At 50.8% G+C, this 22429-nt stretch overlaps 2 protein-coding genes across 4 annotated transcripts; one reads left to right on the top strand and one right to left on the bottom strand.

Annotated features, from left to right (window-relative positions):
* Positions 1-32: 32 nt before the first annotated feature.
* On the top strand, positions 33-17048 carry Lrrc56 (leucine rich repeat containing 56). Of its 3 annotated transcripts, none has more exons than XM_048458385.3 (13): positions 33-1209; positions 1750-1820; positions 2738-2925; positions 4012-4099; positions 5452-5512; positions 12531-12627; positions 12705-12905; positions 13385-13568; positions 14030-14191; positions 14273-14337; positions 14530-14666; positions 14856-14995; positions 16401-17048. In XM_048458385.3, the coding sequence occupies exons 3-13, from the start codon at positions 2743-2745 to the stop codon at positions 16727-16729; spliced, it is 1647 nt and encodes a 548-aa protein (XP_048314342.1). In that variant the 5' UTR covers positions 33-1209; positions 1750-1820; positions 2738-2742; the 3' UTR covers positions 16730-17048. The 3 variants fall into 3 exon arrangements, with proteins under 3 accessions (XP_048314342.1, XP_048314343.1, XP_048314345.1); XM_048458386.3 differs by having other exon boundaries at positions 34-1209; positions 14871-14995; XM_048458388.2 differs by lacking the exons at positions 33-1209; positions 1750-1820 and having other exon boundaries at positions 2788-2925; positions 3880-4099.
* Positions 16988-21517, bottom strand: Lmntd2 (lamin tail domain containing 2). Its single transcript, XM_048458384.3, has 14 exons — positions 21430-21517; positions 20868-21074; positions 20628-20780; positions 20195-20282; positions 19908-20063; positions 19563-19634; positions 19377-19465; positions 18770-19035; positions 18463-18553; positions 18157-18346; positions 17961-18080; positions 17685-17881; positions 17279-17531; positions 16988-17202 (listed from the first exon to the last, which is right to left on the bottom strand). The coding sequence occupies exons 2-14, from the start codon at positions 21053-21055 to the stop codon at positions 17071-17073; spliced, it is 1995 nt and encodes a 664-aa protein (XP_048314341.3). The 5' UTR covers positions 21056-21074; positions 21430-21517; the 3' UTR covers positions 16988-17070.
* Positions 21518-22429: the final 912 nt, after the last annotated feature.

The raw sequence follows: 22429 nt of genomic DNA, 5'->3' as shown, positions 1-22429 counted from the left end.
CGCCCCGCCCCGCTCCGCCCCGCGCCCGTCCGTCAACTCTAGACGATCGGTGATTGGTCGAGCTCCGCCTTACCGCGACCTGTCGTGGTTGGCTCAGCAACCCGTCCGTCAAGAGCCGCAGCTAGGCGGGGCTTCCTGGAGAGGCAGTGTGGAAACCTGGGTACTGCACTCAAGGAGCGACGCCTTGTTCCGAGGTGCGGAAGAGAGTGAGGGAGCCGGTGCTTAAGAACCCGAGATTCCTCCGGAGAGAAACTGGCGTACGCTCGGGTTGGGTCGCAGGGCCTGTCACAGAGCTCCCACCCTGCACCCTCACCAGAGGCCCAAAGGCCCAGGGAGCGAAAAGGTCATTCCGATGGTCACCTAGTGTCGGGTACAGTCAGCACCGCGGACGCCGGATACCAGAGGAAGGCAGAGTCCGCCGGAACCCGAGCTGCCTGTTCCCGTAGACCGAGGTGGAGCGAAGGCCCCATCCCGGGGCAGCGTCGGCCATTACACTGCACTCCTTGTGCATTGGAAAAGACCCCCCCCAAAACAAACAAACAAACAAAAACAAAAACAAAAGAACTCGAGGTCCCAACCCTGCAGCAGCTCATACTGCTCCCATTTGAAGACAGACCCTGAAAGTCAGAAAAGTTGGTATTAGGGCGAAATGAAGTGTTCCACCTACTCAAGTAAGTAGGGTACATTTGTGTCAGACGCAAACAATGTTTCCAACACTCCGCAATTTCAAAGAAACGAATAAGCACGTCCTTCTCAGAAAACCGACAGGGCTTTACTCAGGCAATGCAGGCCTGGGGGCGCGCGTTCACGTGTCGTCTGGAGCGCGAGTTCGGGTGCGGCCAACAGGCAGATAGTCCGCTCGGAGCCCGCCAGAGCCCCTCACGGGCTGCTCTCGGGACCACTGTGCGTGTCTTCTCAGCGTTCAGCGGTCCGGCTTGCCTTCCTTACTCTGGGGAGCCCTCCCACCGGATCTGCCGCGTGTCCCGGCAACCGTTGCTAGGGGGCGGGGCTCATCTTGCCGCGGCCCCGGATGCCCGCGGCTTACGAATATTTAGATATTCAAATGAGACCCCGCCCCCGTTGCCATGGCGCCAGGGCCGCAACCCCTCCGCGGTGGAAAAAAGAAAGCCCTCACTTAAGAGAGCGACCGCCGCGGTGGAGGGGCCCAGGGATGCGCCCAGGACTTGGGCACCCTGGCCCACCCCTCAGGTGAGAGCTAGGTACCGCTTCTCCATGTCCTTTGTGCTAGGGGAAACCTGGGCCGAAGAGTAGGGCCTACATCTTGTGGGGCAGACACACTGGACTGAGTAAGCAATAAGTCATGACGTGCAGTGGAAGGAGACAACTCTTACTTCTAAGTAAAGACAGTAAAAAGTGAAGAAGTTTGGGGTCGATCAAACCTGGATGGAGGTGTAGAGAGGCACCTGAAAAAACGCCATAGATATGGGAAGGAGTTCAGGTGAGGTGGGCCTACAGAAGATTCTGAACCACACACCCAGCATCCCCTTTAGGAGTGGAAGCAGCAGGATTTGGGTGAGGACCGTCTTAGTTTGCACTGGGTGACCCAGAGGGACCCTGACTGAACCTCATCCACCACTAAATTGGTCACAGGGAGTTCAGGACCAGGCCCCCCACTAACAGCACTCCATTCTTCTACCTGTTTGCCTCTGAGCTGACCTTGGCCAGCTTAACCAGGTGCTACAGAGCACAGTGACATAGCCAGGAAGCTAATCTAACTCTCTCTTGCAGGTATTACATGTAGACACATGTGGCCCTTTTGCCCGGATGTTTGACCTACAACAGGAGCCAGGAACCTGCAGGTAGGGCCTCAGCCAGAGAAGTGGGTGGTTGGAGGGAATGTCTGCTATCTTGGTCCTGACCTTGACTCAAGAGATCATTAATGAAGAAGGATCCACAGGCCAGATCTGGGGCAGCCCAGGGAACTGTCAGTAACAGCTGGCTGCTGGTCCACATAGGCATCTTGCCCAGTATCCCTAGTCTTACAAACCTTAAAACAATATTCTTTACCGTGTATGTGTGTGTGTGTGTGTGTGTGTGTGTGTGTGTGTGTGTGTGTGTTGTGTGTACCACAGAGGCCAGAAGAGGGCATCTGATCCCTTGGTTACAGACATTTGTGAACCACCCACTATGGATGCTAGGAATCAGACGTGTGGTCCTCTGTACGATCAGTCAAATGCTCTTTACCACTGAGCTATCTTTCCAGCCCCAACTTACAGCCTTTGTGAAGCCCAAGATGGCAAAGACTGGAACCAATACTCCTTGCATGGACACTGTGGGAAACAAATACAGAACCAAAGAAAGGAATAGAGAGATCATTCAGACAGTAAATTGCTTGCTTTGTAAGCATGAAGACTTGAGTTTGATCCTTAGAATTCACATATAAAACACCAGGCATGGTAAAGTGATCTTGTAATCCAGCACTGGGGAGACAAAGACAGGCAGGTGCCTGGAATTTGCTGGCAAGCCAGCTTAGCCTATTTGGTAAGCCACATGCCAGTAAGGGAGAGAAGCTATTAGCACAAGCAGGAAGTTTGAGCTGAAAGTAGGGGAGCAGACATGTGCTGTCCAGTTATCTAGACTGCTAAAGTGTCACAGCCAGGCCACATCAGGCTGGGTTGTGGGGCAATGTGAGAGTTGACCCAATGGCTTTATGGGCTATTGATGTGAACTAGAGCCTTGTAAACTAGGAGATTTGGCTCTCTGCCTCTCCTAACAGGTTGGATGTGGATGGACCCAGCCTGGGATGGATCCCAAGGACCTCGGCCAGGCACAGCTAGTATCCGGGTACGGGAGCTGAGCTGGCAGGGCCTAAACAACCCCTGCCCACAAAACAAGAGACTGGGCAGCCATGGGGATATCCACAGGGAGCGGCGGGTGGAGGAGCACCTTTCCCCTGCTCGGCTGGTAAGTGATTGGGGCCTGAGGCTCCGCCATGGGTCTGCATGAGATGGCATCCTGGCACCCTTTCTGCTGATATCCAGCTTTCCCTCTGCTAGGTATCTCTACCTTTCCACCAGTAGGGTCCCTGCCAGCAGCCCAAGTGACACAAGCATCCCCAGGCATTGAGATCACAGATGGCACTGTTGGGCCAGGATTCCGTAACTATTGGCTGAGGCCTGTGCTTAAGCAGACAAGAAGCCTCTTATTCAAGAGCTAATGTTGCAACAGGGAAAACTAGGAAGTGGCATATTGGGATGCTGAAAGGGCGACTGGTCATGGCACATGGCTCCCCTCCCAAGGCTAGAGTTCCTCAGTCTCCTCTCAACCTGCCTGAGGTAGGATCTGTCGTTGGTATGTTGGCTATATTGGCATCAGGTAAAGGCTTTTCTCCACATCCAGTGTGAGAGTTTATTAGTGTACCACATCCCTGAGTCCTGAGGTTTTGTAGAGTCCATCTGGGCAACCCTGAAGCTCCCAGGATTTAGAGTTTGCTACCCACTTGTGGATGACCACTATGAAGGAGAGAATCATGGTAGTTGGTATCACCAGGGACCTCTTCAGAATAACTGTTTAGCCTGCTAGGCCAGAGCCTGCATGTGTTCCCCAAGGTGTCCCTTGATGCCATAGCAGGTATGGCCCAGGATCCCGAGAGATCATGCTTACATTTCACATACAAAAAGGTCTTGCCCATCTACAAGAACAGATAGACCAGTAGGGCCCCGCCCCTTGACTTCCAGCTTGAGTGTTTTTGTGTGTCCTCTGGTCCAGGTATGCTGTGGCTGGGTGCTGCTCACCAGGGTTCTGGGCTCCAACTGCATTGATGAATCTGTATGAAGGTCTCACCTGGAGACTGGCACCTCAAGGGCAGGCCCTTCCCTGATAGTCAATTACAACCTCTGCTCATGTCATGCCCACCAGCCAAACTGTTATTGCAAGCCCAGCCTGGATGAGGCAGGGGAACATTTGCCACCTGCTCCAGTAGGCACCTTTACAGAGTCCTCAGCCAAAAGCATGGAGAAAACTGGAAGTGACACCTGATGATTTCTGCAGCAGGCCCTGGCCCAGGTAGATGACCTCCAACTGGTGAGGGTGCTGGAGATGTGTGTGGACACCCGTAAGAACAGCCTGGGGAACTTCGGTGAGAGCCGCCAGTCACACCCATGCCCCTGTGACTGTCACAACTAGACTTTCCCATGAGCCAATTGTATTTTCAGGTTGTAAATGAAAAGCTAACAAACACCTTGGATAGCATGTCCCTTTCCTTAAGAATGGACTGTAGAAATAAGGTATATACTCAACTTAGAAGTTTTAGCCCAGGGTATATATTTCGAAAGGACTTTTCAAGGACCACACCCAGACACCAATCCAATATGGAAAAATAGCAAAGGTACTATGGTCCCATGCAAGGTGCTCCCAGAACTTATCTGGAATGGATTTGGAATTTATAGGCACATTGCACAAACATTATATTGATCCCTTATTCCTCCAGAATCCCCTCTGCAATTGCCACAGCAGAAATCTTATCATTCTCTCTCTTTCATGTTTGTGCACACGCATGCATGAACGCACACACACACACACACACGCATTACCTCCGAGACACTTGTTTTTTTAATCTGAGCAACCATTCTTCTTGTTAACTAATGCTTCAGTGCCTACTACTTCCTAGGGAGAACATTATCTTAAATACTCTCAGTGTAATGATCCAAGTCAGAAAAGAACACTGATAGAGCACTCTTATCTGTCACAGACCTTGTTCAAATTTCACCAACCATCCCAACAGGAAAGATTCTTGCTGTGCAGGATAGCTGTGCATTTTCTTTGCTTTTCTCTGATTACCAGTAAAGTTAAGCACCTCCAATCCCAGTTAGCTTGTTTTTCAATTTTGCATTTTAAGTGTTTGACAGCTCAGTGCAGTATCTCTGTGCACCTGTGAGATCAGGGGGCACCAGCTCTTTGTTGGGGCCTTCTAGGACATCGTATACACCTCATTCAGGGATTCTGTGACTAGAGCCAGAGTCTCACCCTAAGAAGCTTTGAGAATGGGGGCCTGGAGCTTTAGGCTGTGCAGGACACTGGCAGGGCATTCCTGAGACTTGTTACCTAGTGTTGCATGTTGAAAGACCTCCAAAGGGGTACTTCAGGCCCTGGGATCAATGAGGGGATGTGCTCAGGGTTCACCTTATCCATGCCAACTTGGCTCCTCTTCTTTGAGTCAGGTCCTCACCAGTGTGTTCACCTTTCTACACCTATTTTACCTGTGCTAGGCTGCACATGGGTGGAAGGCCATGCAACCCCTACATGGCGAGGGGAGAGAAGGCCCAGAACATCTAGGCCAGTTCCTGCAGCAGCCCCACAGAATCGGTCCCACTATGAGGCAGAAAAGGCCATGTGCCTGTGAACAATCCCTCTTGGGGGTGTGGGGAGCATTGCAAAGAGGTGGGCAGGATTGTTGGAGCTAGACCAACTTCTCCTTCCTGTGGTCCACAGGAGTGCACCTCCCTAACCTGATCCAACTGAAGCTGAACCACAGCTGCCTGGGCTCCCTCAGGTGAGAGCCTGGTCTAGGGCAAGCAGGGGCTGGGCCTGGAACTCAGCTGCTGCAGGCTGACCCTACTGTCAAGATTCTGCTCCACCCTGTCGACCCTTGGAGGGTGAAGGCTGCCATCAAATGGTTTTAGAGACATTTCTTCAGGTGTGGGCTCCGTGGAAGGGAAGGAGGGGAGACTCCAGGGTAGGATCCTTTCTGGGTGGGTCCCAGGTGTCCCGCCTTCAAAGTATCTTAGAGTCTCTGCCTCCTATTTTGACACCCTGCAGTGAGGCATGTCCCTCTTCTCTTCCTCAGGGGGAAGCACCTACTATATGAGAATGATACAAAAAAGCCAAAGCCAGGGTTCTGGTCAAGGTGGTCATAACCAGGTGCTGTGGCTGATAAGCCAAGTGTATTCTTCAACCTTCAGCAAAGGGGGGTGTTTCTGGCAGATAGCCCAAACCAGTCTATACTTGAAGGCTCCGGAGCTCCCTTACCTCACATTGCAACCCAGGCATCAACTACACCCTGAGGGCCAGGAGCCGAAGGCAGTGGCTAGTGCCCCTAGGAAGAAGAGAAGGTAGGAGCTGCCTCCAAGCTGACCCTCCACTAGAAACCAGACCCAACAGAACATGGATCCCCTGATCAGGGATTGAAGTGTCAAGAAAGCTTGGTGTTCTCAGAGATCTTAGGAACTAGCTTAAAAGATGGCATTCAAAATGCAAGGCCACCTTGTGGTTCTGTCCCACTGGACTAGAAAGAACAAAGGTAGGGGCTGGAGAGATGGTTCAATGGTTAAGAGCATTGCCTGCTCTTCCAAAGGTCCTGAGTTCAATTCCCAGCAACCACATGGTGGCTCACAACCATAAGTAATGAGGTCTGGTGCCCTCCTCTGGCCTGCAGGCATACACGCAGACAGAATATTGTATACGTAATAAATTTTAAAAATTAAAAAAAAATAACAAAGGTAAGAGAATAGCAGACTGTATCTGGTAGTTTGAACAAAGGTGCTGCTGCCTCAAACCTAGAAGTGTAAGGCAGAGAAATTATAGTTAAAATTTTAGAAAGAAGCTAGGGATGTAGTTCAGTTAGTAGAGCAAAGGCCTGGATTCAATTCACAGTAACACACACACACACACACACACTGTCTCCTTCTCTCTTTCTCTTAAGTTTGTAACTATCTGAATTGGACTCCAAGTGTAGCATCCAGATGTTCCCAGTTGATTTCCTTACATTGCTGGTTAACAAATAAAGCACTAAACAGAATTCAGCAAAGTAATGAAGATGCATGCACAAATGCAGGCAAAGACAAGAGAGCTGATGCTTCAGCAGCAGCCATGGAGGAACAGATGTCAAGGAGTCACCTGGTCCTGAAGCCCAACAGCCCTTTCTAGGGATGACATGGGACATAACTTCCCAGCTGTGCACCTGGAGTCATGTGATGTTCTAGCAGATGGCTTTTCCCCCAGATTAACAGAGAAGTTTTCTAGGTCTGGGTAAACACATTTTCTCAAAGAACAATAAAGGTATATTTTTAAAAGGCAGCTAAAATAAAATAAAGGATGCTGGGAATGGTGGTACATATCTTTAATCCAGCACTCAGGAAGCTAAGGTAGTTTGATTTATGTAAATTCAAGGCCAGCATGGTCTACAAAGTGAATTCCAAGCCAGCCAGGGCTACACAGTGAGACCTTGCAAACAAACAATAAACAAACAAATAAATGATGGAAAATATGACCAAGAAGCAAAGATACTATAAAACTAAGAAATCATGAGACTGGGTATAGTGGTACAGGCCTGTGACCTCACACTAAGTCGTCCTCAGCTCCATAGATAGTGAGTTCAAGGCCAATCTGGAATACATGAGAGCCTGTCTCAAAACAACGAAAACCTTAAGAAACAAAAAATAATCCCAGAGTTGGTGATGCATGCCTTTTAGCCCCAGCACTAGGGAGGCAGAGACAAGCGGATCTCTCTGAGTTCCAGTCTGGTCTACAGAGTGAGTTCCAGGACAAGCTCCAAAGCTACATAGAGAAACCCTGTCTTGAAGTACAAAAAGAAAAAAAAAGGAACATAAAATAATACTTAAAACAAAATAATTCTACAGGAAATACAGTCAGATCACAAATGTTTTGAAAAGACCCTCAGCAGTTTGATCACAGCAATGAAAAACAGCGAAATTTTGAGTTCTTTCAGTTATCTAATCCTGCAGCTAGACTAGTTGGTGTTTATCCCCCCGCCATGATTAAAAATGAACAAACATTTGTAACAGGAAACTGAATAACAGCATCCCATAAACTGCTCTTGTAACATAGGTGGCTACAAAGATGAGCATTAAATACTAAAATCGCAGGCAGTGCTGTAAGAGGTGGGAAATAATTTCAATGTAGTTTGTCATTTCACCCAAAGCTGAGATAATTTAGCCCCTGAAAATAGCCACCAGCATGCACACAAATGTTCTAAATACATGGGCTGGAGCTGCCACCAAATGAATGGCTTCATGCTAGCAGGGCTGGACGAGCATCTTTTACTCAGTGCCACTGTGTGTGAATCCCCACTTACATGTTCTGATACTCCACAGATAACTGAGTACTGTTAAAAATTATTTGGATGCATCCGTTTCGTACACTCCATTGCTCATCATTCTGTCCTTGCTAGAGATGCTGGATTTCGATCCTGTACCATGTACTAATTTAAGGATGTATTCTCTTTTCTTGTTGATTAGCAGGAATTATCTGGTGCATTTTCAACTTTGCAGTATGTCCTTTCAGCCTAGAGATGGCCACCTGTGCAGAGCCCTTTGTTTAGGAACTCTGGATCATTAGCTGACCTCTTACCTCAGTGCCATCTTACCTGTATAACTTGAGTCTGAGCTAGCTCTCTGCTGCCCTTACTCCAGGCTGACCCTGACTATCCTGAACACTTCTTTATCCTTGTGCTTCAGTCTTATAACCTGGTCATGCCAGTGGACTTCGGACACTCACGCATGCTAATCTTTTGTGGGTTTAAACCTGGAATTTAGAAAGATTTATGTACTAGTTTGGGCATACTTGTTAAGTTAAATACGTCCATGCATATGGCCTCTTTCCATTAGTATGTTTTGTGTATTTAAATGGAGTTTTCAAGTTTTCTCTCTGTAGTGTTCCAGTTAGCATGCTCACAAAAGACTACATCTGCTTATTCCATATCGGCCTAAACTAGAGAAATTATTCCATACTACTCTAGAGCAAACCCAGGGACACACCAGTGAGAAGACATCACCATCTCCAGCTTGCTGTGCTGACAAGAAGTCCTGGGGTGGGTTAGTTAGCTCAGTAGTCAGACTCACAGCAAAGGTCCGGGATCATATAGGTGAAATAGGACCCTTTGTCACTTTGCCTGTGCTATCATGGGACAGTTACTCAGCCTTCAGTAGAGATGACTAGGAGAGTATAACCATTATCCTGGGGCCACTTTGTAGGAACATAAACAAAGGAACACAAATGGGCTTCAGCAGTACATTTGCCTAGGTTGGGCTGGATGCAGGTAGGGCAGGATGTTCCTTCCCAGGCTATGAAGGGAATTCTGCCCAGTTTGACCACCGTCTGCATGTACTGATGATTCTTTTTTTTTTTTAAACATTTATTTATTTATTATGTATACAATATTCTGTCTGTGTGTATGCCTGCAGGCCAGAAGAGGGCACCAGACCTCATTACAGATGGTTGTGAGCCACCATGTGGTTGCTGGGAATTGAACTCAGGACCTTTGGAAGAGCAGGCAATGCCCTTAACCACTGAGCCATCTCTCCAGCCCTGTACTGATGATTCTTGTCTTGTAGAGCTATCATCAACCTCCACCTTCATCTTCCCACGGTACCCCTCTAGTATGTCCATTTCCCCCCATTTCACTTATAGGGTCTACTCTGCTCCAACATGACCTCATCCCAACTAACTAGAGCCACAGGGGCCTTGTTTCCAAACACAGCCATGCTCTGAGGTTCCAGAGGCCAAGGCTTCAAATGTGACCTGGGAGGCACCTTCATCTACAGCAGGGGCTTTTCCCCCAAAAAAGTATAGGTGATATCCCCAGAACCCTTTTCCACACCGCTGGTAAGAACTGTATCTGTCACAGTCTCTTCTTCCCCAGCTATTATCTAGGAGATGGGAATTATAGTTATGGTGGACCAACAAGCTCCCCATCAATCCCCCGCCCCAGGACCAGGTGATACTAGACTCTTATATCCTGCACAGTGACTATGGTTGTAAATGCCATCTTGATTTGGTTCTTCATTGCTTTTTTCTTTCTGGGTAATTATTGAAAATATGAAGAAATACTATACTGCCAGGTGAGGTGGTTCGCAGCTGTAATCACAGCACTTAGGAAGCTGAGGAAGGAATATTGCCATGAGTTTGTGGTCAGACTAGACTCCAGAGTGAATTCTGGCCCAGCCTGGTCTGCAGAATAGCATCCTATCTCAAAAAAAATGAAAGGAAGGATGGGAGAGAGGGAGGGAAGGAACACAGAGCAAAACTTTTAGTTGGCAGAAGCTGGAACCCAGGTCCTCTGAAAGAATAGCAAGTGCTCTTAACCTCTGGGTGTTCTCTCGAGCTCTGTCCTCCAATTTTGATCCTCCTGCACCTGCCTAAACCTCCCAGATGTTGGGATCATAAGCATGTGCTACTTCAGGCTAGCCTAGAATTCTGTGTAACCTAGGTTATACTTAGACTCATGGTGATCCTCTTGCCTCTGCCTCACAAGTGCTGCGATTAAAGGCTTATGCCACCACTGCCACCAGTTTTATAACATACTTTAAAACTTGGCTCAAACTAAGAGAGTCCTACTTCCAAATAAGGTTTTTGTTGTTGTCGTTGGTGGTGGTGATGATGGTAGTATGGTAGGGATGGAGTGTCTGTGTATGTGCACATACATATGCAGGTGGTGCTCTTGCCCATGTACACACATGTGGAGGCCAGAGTCAACACTGGATGTCTTCATATATCATTATCCACATTATTTTTTGAGAATGGGTCTGTTATTAAACCCAGCACTTGCTGTTTCAACTAGGTAAGCTGGCCAGTGAACCCCTGCCTGCTTCCTCCTAGTGCTTAGATTATGGATTCAGGCTGCTATACCTACCTAGCTTAAGTGATTGCAGGGGATTCAGACTCAGTTCCTCACTCTTGAAGATCAAGCACTTTACTCACTTTGCTACCTCCCAGTCCTTGAGTCAAGTTTTCTGTTCTGTAAGTGCCAACCTTGTCAAGACTTAAAGCTGTTGATGTATGCTTCTTTCATACTGGTTTTTTATCATCTTACATTACTGCTATGGTCAACTTGATTGTCTTTTCAGATGCATTATAATTTCAATCTATCTGTCTGTCTGTCTGTCCATCTATCATCTATCTCACAAAGGAAGGACAGAACCAGTTCTAACAAGTTATCCTGTAATCTTCACATAAATGCCATGGTGTCATATACATGAGTACACATACACACACACACACACACACAGAGAGAGAGAGAGAGAGAGACAGACAGAGAGAGAGAGAGACAGAGAGAGACAGAGACAGAGAGACAGAGAGAGAGAGAGATTGCTAGTGTGATGGTACACACCTGTATTGAGAGGCTGAAACAGGAAAACTGCCTCAAGTTCCAGGTCAGCCTAGACTACAGTGTTAGAACATCTCAAACACTCAGGCCGGTTGGAAGGCTGGAGAGATGACCTGCTCTTCACAGGACCTAGATTCAGTTCCCAATACCCATGTCAGGTGACTTGTCACCATCTGTTACTCTAATCCCAAGGGATCTGATATCGTCTTCTGGCCTCCACAAGCACCTGCACAAATGTGCTATATATTTACACAGACAAAGACACACTAATTTTAAAAAGAAAACATGGTGATTTAAGGCAACTGATAGGGTAAATGCTGAATGAATCTTTGCAACTAAAGGACAAAGACTAAAGAAAATATATAGCCTAGAGCAACAGCAGTAAGCAAGCCCCAGGCAGGCAACATGGTAGATGAGTCCTTACCAAAAAGACTTAGGGCCATGGAAAAATAGCGGCAGTTGATGAAGCCTGAGGTCAGGTGGCAATTGTACTATGAGGCAAAGAGCAGTTCAGTGATACAAGAAGAGCATCATAGCAGGCGAGAGCAAGGACAGGTCCTCAAACACACTATCTGTGTACACTGCAGGGAAAAGAGGCCCCATGGGTACAGTAAGCCAGACAGGGCTGGACAGCAACAAGTAGCAGGTACAAGTAGCCCATAGGGCTGCATCAAGGCATCAGGTTGAAGGTAGCTCCTCATGGTCAATCTGGTATGCCTCAGGCTGGCCCCTCGTCCTTCCAACAAGGTGTGGGTGCTGAACAAGTGTTTGAGAAGGGGCCTCCACATGCCAGGGACCTCTTTGTCCACAAACATGGGCTCTCCAGGGACACACTTTAACCTTGTCTGGGATGCTAGAGCAGGGAGAAGAATAGGAATCTCTGGAGCACATCAGCTGGAAGCAAGCTATCACAAGCAAAGGCACAACTGTCCCCGCACCTGAAGGCAGCCTAAGTGAGTGGTAGTTTGGCATTGGCTTTTATTGGCTACAGACAGAACCCTCAACCCCATGATAGCACCAATCACTCATAGTAGTTACTTATTGCTGCTTCTATGGCTAAATACCTGGCAAGAAACAACTTAATGGGAGAGAGGTTTCTTTGGCTTGTGGTTTATGGGTTACAGCATCATGCCAGGGAAGACATGACAGCAGGAGCAGCTCATATCTGTGGACGTGGAAGCTTGCTCACATCTAAACAGATTACAAAACAGAGAAAAGGGAGTGCCAGAAATCAGCTGGCTTTCTCCTTTTCTCTATTTTTTTCTTCAGGATCCCTGCCCATGAGGAGATGCCACCCACATTCAGGGTGGATCTTTCCTCCTCAGTTAAACCTTTCTGGAAATGCCTTCACAGACACATGCTCCAAATGTTTCTCCTAAGTGATTCTAAATCCAGTCAAGTTGACCCTGAAGATTAACCATCACACCACTCTGCCTGCCTTCTGCAGAGACCTGGGCACTTCTTTGGGCCACCTGCAGGTGCTGTGGCTGGCTCGCTGTGGCCTGACTGACTTGGATGGCATTGGCTCCTTCTTGGCACTGAAGGTAAGTCTTTAACACTTGGGGACAAGGAACAGAGATCAAGTCAGACCCCAGCTAAGATTACCCCATGTGGTCCTCAGGAACTTTATGTCTCCTACAACAACATCTCAGACCTGAGCCCACTGTGCCTGCTCGAGCAACTGGAGGTGCTGGACCTTGAGGGCAACAATGTGGAAGACCTGGGGCAGATGCGGTACCTGCAGCTGTGCCCACGGTTGGCCACGCTAACACTGGAGGGGAATCTGGTGTGCTTGAAGCCAGACCCTGGCCCTTCCAACAAGGTATGGGTGCTGAACACCCAGTCAGCATATATTTGGGATGGATACCCCTACCCAGAATGGGAACCTCTGGGCCCACATGCACCTTTTAGCTTGTTCTCCTTAAGAGCTATCCCTTCTGTCACTGGAAGCCTAAACAGCCTAACTGTTTGGTATATCAGACATATGTGAGCTCTGTTGCAGCAGGTAAATCTACTTGCACCTCCACAAAGGCCACGCATGCTCCAAGTGCACTATCCACCTCAATAGCTGCTGCTTGATATTGACCCATAATCAGTTCCACATATTAGAGGGCATTTCTGAACCCTGACTATGGGATTGAAGGGTGAAGGTACTCATAGGCTCCAGTAGGATGAGGCAGTATCACTACCCTGTCTCCTCTGTCCTGCACCATAGCAGTCTGGAAGAGGGAGCCCCAGCAAAAGCTGGCCTGCAGGGCCCACCAGACCCAGGTCTGCTGTCCCCCTCCCTCTACCCTTTAGGCACTCCAGGACTACAATTATAGGGCAGAGGTAAAGAAGCTTATCCCCCAGCTCCACATCCTAGATGAGATACCCACCACATGCACCAACCTGCCTGCTTCCCAGAAGCTGAATCAGGACTGGCTGATGGTGAAGGAGGCCATCAAGGAAGGCAGCGTGCTTGACATTCTCCTCCCTCGGCTGGGTATGCCAAACACTTACTATGGACCTCGATACTATGCCCTAGTCTCTGACTCCAGAGGAGACCACCTCTTGCCCTCTAGGAAGACAGACCTCTACCAGTACCCTAAGAGGACAGGCTTCTCTCAACCCCAGAGCAAAAGACCTTCACTAGTTCCCCAGGCCTTGCAGAAATGGGTGACTGCATTTTGTTCCCTTTCCCAACCTTAGCTCCTAGTCTGCAGAACCACACAGATTGACCCCAGGTCAGGATACTCCCATTACAGCACCAGCTGGCTTCCCCTTTCCTATGTGGAAGAAGAGGAGGGTATAAGCCTGAGGGTCTTTCAGGAAGGAAAAGGAATCCTCACAGGCCAGTTCCTAGGTCACACAGCTTCTTGAGTGACAGGGCTATATTCTGTGGTCTGAGTTTGAAATGTGCTGTCTATAATGAGCCCAGTGATCTCTGGATCTGACCCTGGACAGATTGTTCCCATGGAACCACTATACGGAAACTTGACCCAATCTTGCCTGTGCCTGAGACCCAACCATGGGCTCTGTCTTTGCTGGTCCCTGAGGGCCCCTTGCCTGAAGGTCTGCTTTCTAAGAATCCAGCCACAGAAGACCATTCCAGCAGCCTCACCCATGGTAACTAAACCTATTTGGCCCAGAGCTGACCTGGCAAGTACCTTGACCCCAAACCAGGCATAGCCACATCCTCTTCTTTAGGTGCTTGTCAAGTTCTCTGTGGGAACCCCACCAAAGGCCTGAGGGAGCGTAGACACCAGTACCAGGTATGCTTTTCCCACATATGACTACAACCCTCCTTCCCAAAGTAGACCATCACCTATTGCCCTCACCCCATGGTAGACCATTACCCAGAGCTTCCCCCACCATACATCAGTGTTCAGGACTACTGGCATGTCCATGCTCTGGCCCTCCCACTCCAGGGTCAGGGTCCCCACATCAGCCTTTTCCCTCCCTAGGAATTGGCACCCCTGGAGCAGCTGCCCCCACATAGGCCAGATCTGGCCACCCACCCCTCTACCCCAAGGCCTGACCCTACAGAAAGCCGTGACCGGGCCATGACTGGGCTTCGGGCCTGGAGGGAGCCTGGCCTGCGGTTGGTGTCCCTTACCCTGCCAACCCTACCACCTTTTGCCCTGTCTTGGATGGGGAGGGATCTGGGCTGGAAGTTGGTCTCCCATGGTGGCCAAAGGGGCCAAAGGCTAGAGATCCATCCCAGTGTGATGGCCATTTGGCACTAGGTCTGAGACAGACATGGTTGCAGCTCTGCCTTCTCCTGCCTCAGTCCTCTCCTCCACAGGCAGGTGGAGTTCCCACAGGAAAGGCTTGTTCCAGTTCCAGCTCAGGACCCACAGAAGGCTCCTGAAGAACAGGAAGTCCAGACTGGACCCAAGACTTCCCTAACCCCTCCACACCTGGCCTCAGGTACTGCCTCAGTGTCTGAGAGTAACCTGACCCCCCCATCTGGGAACGGCTGTCCCCACCTCAGACTAGAATAATATAGTCAGCCCCTTCCTTTGCCGGGTTCTGAGAGGGCAGACATTCCTCCTCTCGGTGGAGTGGGGTGGGTAGGTTTCACAACCTATAGAGGGTCAATCCCAGCTCCTCCTCCATACCATGACACTTCCAGGGCACCTGGGCTAAAGGAGAGAGGAAAGCATTCCACAAAAGAAGAATACAGGGCAAGTCCAGAGGCAAGCACCTGTTGGGAGCCTCTGGTCGCCAAGGGTATCCAGAAGCACACACCAATTCTCAGGAGAAACTGACAGGAATCCAGGGGTGGGAAAGTGATGAACAAAACCACTAGGAGAGCAAGGCAGAGAGGGTTAGAAACTTTCAGTGGCTTCAACCCAGGCAGGACTGACCTGTGCTGGCATAGGGGTGCAGAATTAAGCCAGGCAAACCCTTTCCAAGGGAGCCAGAGTGACTGCTGCTTCATTGGAAAGACCCTTACCCAGCAGTACCTTAAAAAGGCACACTGTGGGCATGGACAGACATCGAAGGTATAAAAGTGGTCAGCGGCCATCTCTGAAAGACCAAACAACCACACTTTTGCCCCTCTGTAGACTGGCTGGTACCTGGGGCAGTGGGTGGGAAGAGGGCCCTGAGAGTAAAGCAGGAGCAACAGCTGGCCCCAGTGGACAAGATTTCACAGGTTAAAGGGCAGTAGAAAGGTGACCAACAGAAGGGTTGACTGGAATGGTGTCTAGCCCTCTTGACAGATGTCAGGCCTCGAAGGCACTGGTGACCCAAGACATCTACCTTATACTATTACAGAAGCTTAAGAACTGGCCTGAAGCCACCAGGCCCTCAGGGATGAACACATACTCAAGAATGGAGGCCAGAGCCCAACCACTTTGTTTGTCTTAGAGCAGTGGTTCTCAACCTTCCTAATGCTGCAACCCTTTAAAATGGTTCCTCATGTTCTGGTGACCCCCCAACCATAAAATTATCTTTGTTGCTACTTCATAACTGTAATTTTGCTACTGTTATGAATCATAATGTAAATATCTGATATTCAGGATGTCTTATATGTAACCCCTGTGGGAATGGTGACCCAGGTTAAGAACCACTGCTCTAGAGATAGCTACAGGGCTGAAGCCATATTTTCTCTGGAATGCAGATGAAGCAGAGCAAAGAGATGTGGCTTAGAGAGACAGGGATGCTTCCATCTGTAGGCGCCACAGTGAAACAGAAAAGGACACTGAAACCCTCTCCACTTGGGGTTGCACTGCCCCTAGCCTGCCATCATCTCCAGGCTGCAGCTAACACTCCCCCACCATGTCTGACAGGTCCTCTCTGACATGCTGTTTTCTTCCTTGTTTTCTAGAACTTTCCAGGACACCAGGCTTTCACCTGATCCCTTCTCCCCCAAAGTACCCAATGCCACCTGAGTCAGGCAGCAGCTCCTCGGTGAGATCTGCAGACCTGCCCTTCAGAGGGCGTAGGCTTAGAGTCCTGGGTAGCTTGGGGCCTAGCCTGGGTGAGGGGTCTGGCCTGGGTGAGAGGTTGGCCGCAGTGACTGCCCTGAGAGCACTGGACCACCGAGTCCAGGGATGCCCAGACCCAAAGCCAGCACTAGGTCCAGCAGCTTGCCCTCCAGGCCTCCACTGCCTCCATCACCTGAACCCTATCCCTCCAGCCCACTCTCTCCCTTAATGTAACCCTCCCTTGTTGAGATCTCTTGGCCTGGATGGGGCCAAGGCTGAATGGCTGGAGCTGGAACTGACCTCTTTAGATGCCCCAGGACCCTGGGTCACCTATGTGGCCCAAGTTCTAAGCCTGCTTGTCCTAGTCTGCAAAAGGGCGTAGTCATTCTGGGTAGATTTGCAGGTTTCCCTATGTGCGACAGGTCCTTTCTCCTGAGACACCAAATACTCTCTGTAAAAGCCAAGTGAATCATTTTCGACTCTCAGGTGTGCAGAAATGTGCTTTACTTTGTAAGCAACGGTTGGTTCAATAAATTATGCAACTGGCACTGCCTGCATGGCCTGGCTGCTCTACACCCGCCGGCACAAGTCCTCAGTGATGGGAGGGTAGCAGAGGAAGCGGAACCCATATCTGCTCTCGGCTGTGCTCTGTACTGACAGGGCCACCATGGGGCAACTTAGGTCCACGCTTTTCCGGCATACCTGCAGAAAACACTGGGGCCTAAGAGCTGCACGGACTGGCAGAGCGGAGAACCTGGGGCCAAAGCATCACACTCACCTGGACCTTGCGCTCCTGCCTACCCAGCGAGTCTTCGAGGCACACTCTCGAGGAACACTCTGGGATTGCAGGCAGGAACTCCGCTGTCTCAGCCTTCATGCCTTCCTGCTGTGCGGGAACTTCCCCAGGGTGAAGAAGCTTGCGGGTGCCCAGGAGTGGCAAGATATCACGGGTCTCGGTGGGGCGAAGCGGTCCCGAAGTCCTCAGTCCGCTAGTGCCAGTGCGGAAGTGCCTTTGCTGGTGAATACCTGGCCTGGAGATGTGGGAGGGGCCTGAGAAGTAGCCGAGTCAATTCGGGGCAAGTGTATTGCAAGATAGTATGGGCCAGGGTAGTAGTCCTGTCCAAGGCGATGCCTAAAGAAATAGGGGCGGGTTTTGCGAGGCAGAATAAGGGGTTTGCACCTACCTGGGCTTCTTATGCCTGGCCCCAGAGTCCCGCACCCTGCCCTTGTGTGGGGATGAAGGACGACACTGCTCTTCACCAGAGTCAGCATTGGGCTCAGACTCTGAGAGAGGGAAGCGGTCAATGGACCAGTCAGTGTTGTCGGTGAAGATCTTCGAGCCCAAGGTCACGCAGGGTGGAGCTTGATGCTCACTGAGGACCTGCAGGGCCATCCTGTTACTTACTCTAACCCTGTGAGGCCAGCCCCTGGGCTCCTCCTAGTCTGGGATCAGCACTGACCTGGCCGTGGGGGTTGACTAGCACTGTCACACAACCTAGGCTGGACTGGAAGTGGAAGGGTTCCTGGTCCGAGGACACTGGCAGCCGCTTCTTGGTCCTGCTGGTTCCTTCGCCCCACACCTAGGAAAAGGCTGGGTGCCAAGTAAGGAACAGTGTAAGCCGGGGCAAGGCAATATTGACTAGCAGCAGGGCTCACCGTGATGTGGTGCTGTGGGGCTAGCAGAATACCAGGTGGGAAGCGGTACATGCACACAGGGTAGTCCCTCACAAGCTGCTGCACAACAAAGCCGCCCAGATCGACAGTCTCTGCCTGAGACTGATTGAGGATACGGATGAACTTCTCTCGGTGGCTGACCGCAGCAATCTTCAAGCAGCAACCAAGTGGGCTGAAGCCAGAAAGGGATGCTGAGCAGGGAATAGGGGCCCCATCCACCCACGAAGCCAACCCATCATGCAGCCCTCCCTGCTTTTCCTGGTGTGCTCATGGCTGGGCAGCCCTCACTTCAACTGGGGCCTTGTGTGTTGGTGGTGAAGGTCTGCACAGGACTCCAGAACAGTCTTGCTAAGCGAGGGTGAACGGCTTTTATGAAGATCTGGAAAAAGAAGTCCTTTAGAGGAGGGAGAACACAGAGAGTCCAGTGGGGAGGTTCCCCAGGAGGCCAGACCAGGGGTCTGCATAATAGGGAAACCACAGTCAAGTTCAGATCTGGGCAGAAGCAACCAGACCTTGAGGGCTGAAGGACCTGAGAGGACTTTGGGCAAAAGTGATAAGTTGCTAAAGGGTGAAAGGGAGAGGCAGCCAATTCCACCTTCTGTGTGTCCACTGAAGCTCCTAGTGCATTCCTGCTCAGAAGATAAGTCTGTTCCCTGGGGTGGGTGGCCTGTCACCTTCTTTGCTCCAGAATGCAGACCTATCTGGCAGCTGCTGGAGTCAGAGCCGGCACCCTCTGAGCTGCTGGTGTTTGCCAAAGGCAAGGTACCCCACTCCACGATCTTGCTAGGCTTCTCCACATGCTTGAGGGTACACTGGGAGTCCCAGGTATCCATTTCAGAGGACTGGTGGGGCTGGGGCAGCCTGGAACCATGAATGTTTACTGACTGCTTTGGCTCCTAAATCCAGGACCCATACCCCCCACCCCAGCCAGCCTCCCCAAAGCAATGGGCACCCTGGTTTGTGTTCCAGGAACTCAAGAGTCAGACCCAGCTTGTGGTAAATTAATAAAGTTAATGATGACCTTGGAGCTCCTCCCCCTGTCTTGAACCCATTCCACATACTACATATCAGAGCTGAGGCTTGAAGGGGTTACATGACTTGTCTGGGAACACTTTAAGGATGCAATGGGAACTGGTCCACCTCTGTCAAGCCAAGTCCTCCCTTCCCCTGATCCCTGGGAACTCCCTGTCCAATGTAGTTACTTTTCATCTGTATGGAAACTCATGCTGGAGAAGAGGTTGGGATATCGGCGGGCAATGCTGTTCCAATCTACATCCTCCAACCGGAAACCCTGGCAGGAAATAAGAGCTATGCGGCTCCCCAACCTTTCAGGGTTTCAGAGGCCTTATCATATACATGGAACACCTCCTGTGGCAAACCTTGCTTACCTCCCCAGAAGTGGGGCCCTCAACATACTCAGTAGAGTCAGTAGGGTCTCTTAGGACCTCTGCAGTGACCACCTACAAGAAAGAACCATAGAGAAGCTGGCAGGGAGCTTGAGGAAGGACACCCTTCTCCCATAGGTTCTCTCACGTTTGACCTTAACAATACTTGATGAGGAGGCTGCTGGTCATATGAATTCTCCTTATGGAAACAGCCCAAGGGAGACAAGGTTTCTCAAGCAGGCCAGAAGACCTAAAGAAGCATGCTGGCTGTCCAAGGAGTTGTGGTTTTTTTTTTTGGGGGGGGGGGCTGCCTGACAGGTATTGAGCCAGGGAGGGGCACAAACTCACCTCAACACTGCCAGTCTGAGACCGAATCACACGTCCTACCCAAGAGGAACGAGCCAGCTGTAGAAGGCACGATTTCTGGAAGGTCTGCAGCTCAGCCTCCATCTGCTGCATTGTATGGTGGTTCTGCCGCAGTTTCTCCTCCAAGCGTTCTTTCTCCTGATCGAGAGTGCCTGCTAGTGCTAGTGAGAGAAGCCTGCGGCAACCCCACCTTTCCAGCCAACCTCAGGTGGGTAGCTACTGCCTGCCAAGGCATCGCCCCGCCCCGTTCCCTGACCCTACCCCCTCACCAGCTGGGCTTGTTCTTTCTGTGTTTTCAGCTCCAGCGTCAGCTTCTGGACCTGGTTCTGCAGGAATCTGTCTTGACTTTTGGAGTTCCTGGTAGGAGGAGCAATCTCAGCGCTTTTGGGGCAGGTCAGGATTCCTGAGAGTAGGGCAGCAATAAAGGACACCCCACAGCCACCAAACCCTGAAGGCACACATTATAGCAGTCCCGGGCAGAGTAAACCCTAGCAGGTCTGGGCAGAGGTCTACATGTTCAGGGGTAGGGTTACATTTTCCACACAGGAACGTATTCAAAAGTATGGTGGAGTGTCAAGTCATGCCAAGACTAACGTCTGAAGCAGTCAGGTATAGGGCTCAGTGCTTGAGATTGGTGTCACACAGAAACTTGGAGCTACAACAGGATAGGACCTGGGTTGGGCTGAGGGTTTCACTACTAACCGCTCGGGGGGAATCCCTGCCACCTCCTGCAGGATGTGGTAGTATCGGGCATTCTGGCCATTCTGGACAGCCCACCGTAGTGCCTGGATCTCTAGTTCTCTCTGTTCCCATAACAGCCTCAGGGTACGTGGGTCCAGGGTTTCAGGGGCTAACCTGCAATTCCAGCCCCTTGTGGTTTGATCAGGCCTGGCTCTTTGGCTGGCCCAACCCAGGAGGCTGCCCCATCCCCTGCCTCCTTACTGCTGCTTGACAGAGCAGCCCACTGGGGTCGATGCGCAGTAGGGCTTACTGCTCCGGGAACACGAAGGAGCCACTGTGTCCATAGGTGTACCGACTGCAGACTCTAAGTCACTGCTGTCTGGCTTTACACCTGCTGGAGCTGGGGACACCTGCTCATCTTCAGACTCCTGGCAAGACTTAGGGGCCATGCTCGATGTTGGTCAAGATCTGGGATGGAAGGAGGCAGGATGGGGTCTGCCCTGTGTCCCAGGTGTGGGAACCACATGGGACTCTCTTTGTGTGTCGGTGAAGCCCAGACAGCGCTTGTCAATTCTTTCTGAGGAACACACATGTGTCCACCCAACAGGACATTAGGACTGCTGGTCATATGAGAGCATATTTCAGGTTAGGACAGCAGGTCACCTCCCAGGAAGCATGTCCCCAGTATGTACATATATTCCCTGCTGTCTCCTCTTTGTCCCCTAGTCCCCAGCCTAGAGCTAAGATGAGAGGTTCTAAACTTTTGCGTGTTACCCTTATTCATGTCCCTCCAACCCAGGGACTCTTTATCCCACACACTCACCTGAGGCCTAAACCCACAGAAGGTCTAGGGAGGAAAGTGTTCTATACTGTTGCCATGGATTTCTGCACCTGGGGGGGGAGGGTGTCTGTTACTAGGAGCCTCCAGGGAGACGATGCCCAGGGCCATGAGTGCATTCTGTGCCAGTGTGGTTTGGATATGTTAGCTAGACCTCCCAGCTAAGCTGAGGAGGTCCACCGAACTAATCAGACCCCTGGAACCCGGCCCTAGCCAGTGGCGATAGGCAGATCCCGGGGAATGGTGTCCTGTGAGTGTACCTTAACTATGTAAACCGTCTTAGGGATCTGCGTTGACTAATGGAGCAGTTGTGGGTGATAAGAGACTGGCGTGGCTGTGCTAACTCTAACCAATAAGCAAGCCTGTGTCTGAAAGCCTAACCTAACTCTTGGAACTCTTATCTTTCCGTGCCTATCTCCATGACTCTGGGCTCCCCCCAATGGTGGCTCCACTATTGTACCTTGGGGGACATTGCTTATGCTTCAGAAGTGAGCCCCCAGGAGATGCTCCTTCTCATACTTCCAACATTTGCAGCTTTATGGCACAAGGGCATGGGAACCCCCTCCCACGACTCTCTGTGATTGGGGCAGAGCACATGGGGCTGGCCTGGCTTGATTTAGCCCACCGAGAGACGCAGGCAAGATGCTAAAGCAGGGGCCCGCTTTAGGGAGAGAAGGGCTGCTCTGGAGGGCATTGGGCCCATTGGGGGAGGGGAAAGGATGGAGCTTCAGACAAAGCCCCTAGGGTCTTTGTCCCAGGCAGACTCAGGGACGGTCCCCTCCCCCACCAGGGCTGCAGCGCCGACCAGGTCAGCCGGCCCCTCAACTCCACCTCTCTCGGACAGCGGGCGAGAGACGTTCACGGCCTCTCTTCCCGGTGTTCTCGGGTACAGATTTAAGGGAGCAGGGCTGAAAGGGCTTAGCCGACGGGGCAGCTGAAGGGAAGGCGAATGTTGCGCCCGGGTGCATGTCAGAGTTGCAGGGTT

Source organism: Myodes glareolus, chromosome 7 (genome assembly GCF_982192425.1).
Source record: "Myodes glareolus chromosome 7, mMyoGla1.1, whole genome shotgun sequence".
Lineage (NCBI taxonomy): Eukaryota > Metazoa > Chordata > Mammalia > Rodentia > Cricetidae > Myodes > Myodes glareolus.
The sequence above is the reverse complement of the archived record's forward strand: the minus strand, read 5'-3'. Positions and strand labels throughout refer to the sequence as shown.

Coding starts and splice junctions, on each gene's coding strand:
- Lmntd2 (XM_048458384.3), bottom strand. CDS start 21,055: ATGGCCCCTAAGTCTTGCCAGGAGTCTGAAGATGAGCAGGTGTCCCCA. Junction 20,283..20,627: donor GCAGGGATTCCCCCCGAGCG/GTTAGTAGTGAA, acceptor TCCTCCTACCAG/GAACTCCAAAAGTCAAGACA. Junction 18,554..18,769: donor CTTCAGTGGACACACAGAAG/GTGGAATTGGCT, acceptor TTCTTTTTCCAG/ATCTTCATAAAAGCCGTTCA.
- Lrrc56 (XM_048458385.3), top strand. CDS start 2,743: ATGTGGATGGACCCAGCCTGGGATGGATCCCAAGGACCTCGGCCAGGC. Junction 12,628..12,704: donor GCTCCTTCTTGGCACTGAAG/GTAAGTCTTTAA, acceptor TGTGGTCCTCAG/GAACTTTATGTCTCCTACAA. Junction 14,192..14,272: donor TTCCAGCAGCCTCACCCATG/GTAACTAAACCT, acceptor CCTCTTCTTTAG/GTGCTTGTCAAGTTCTCTGT.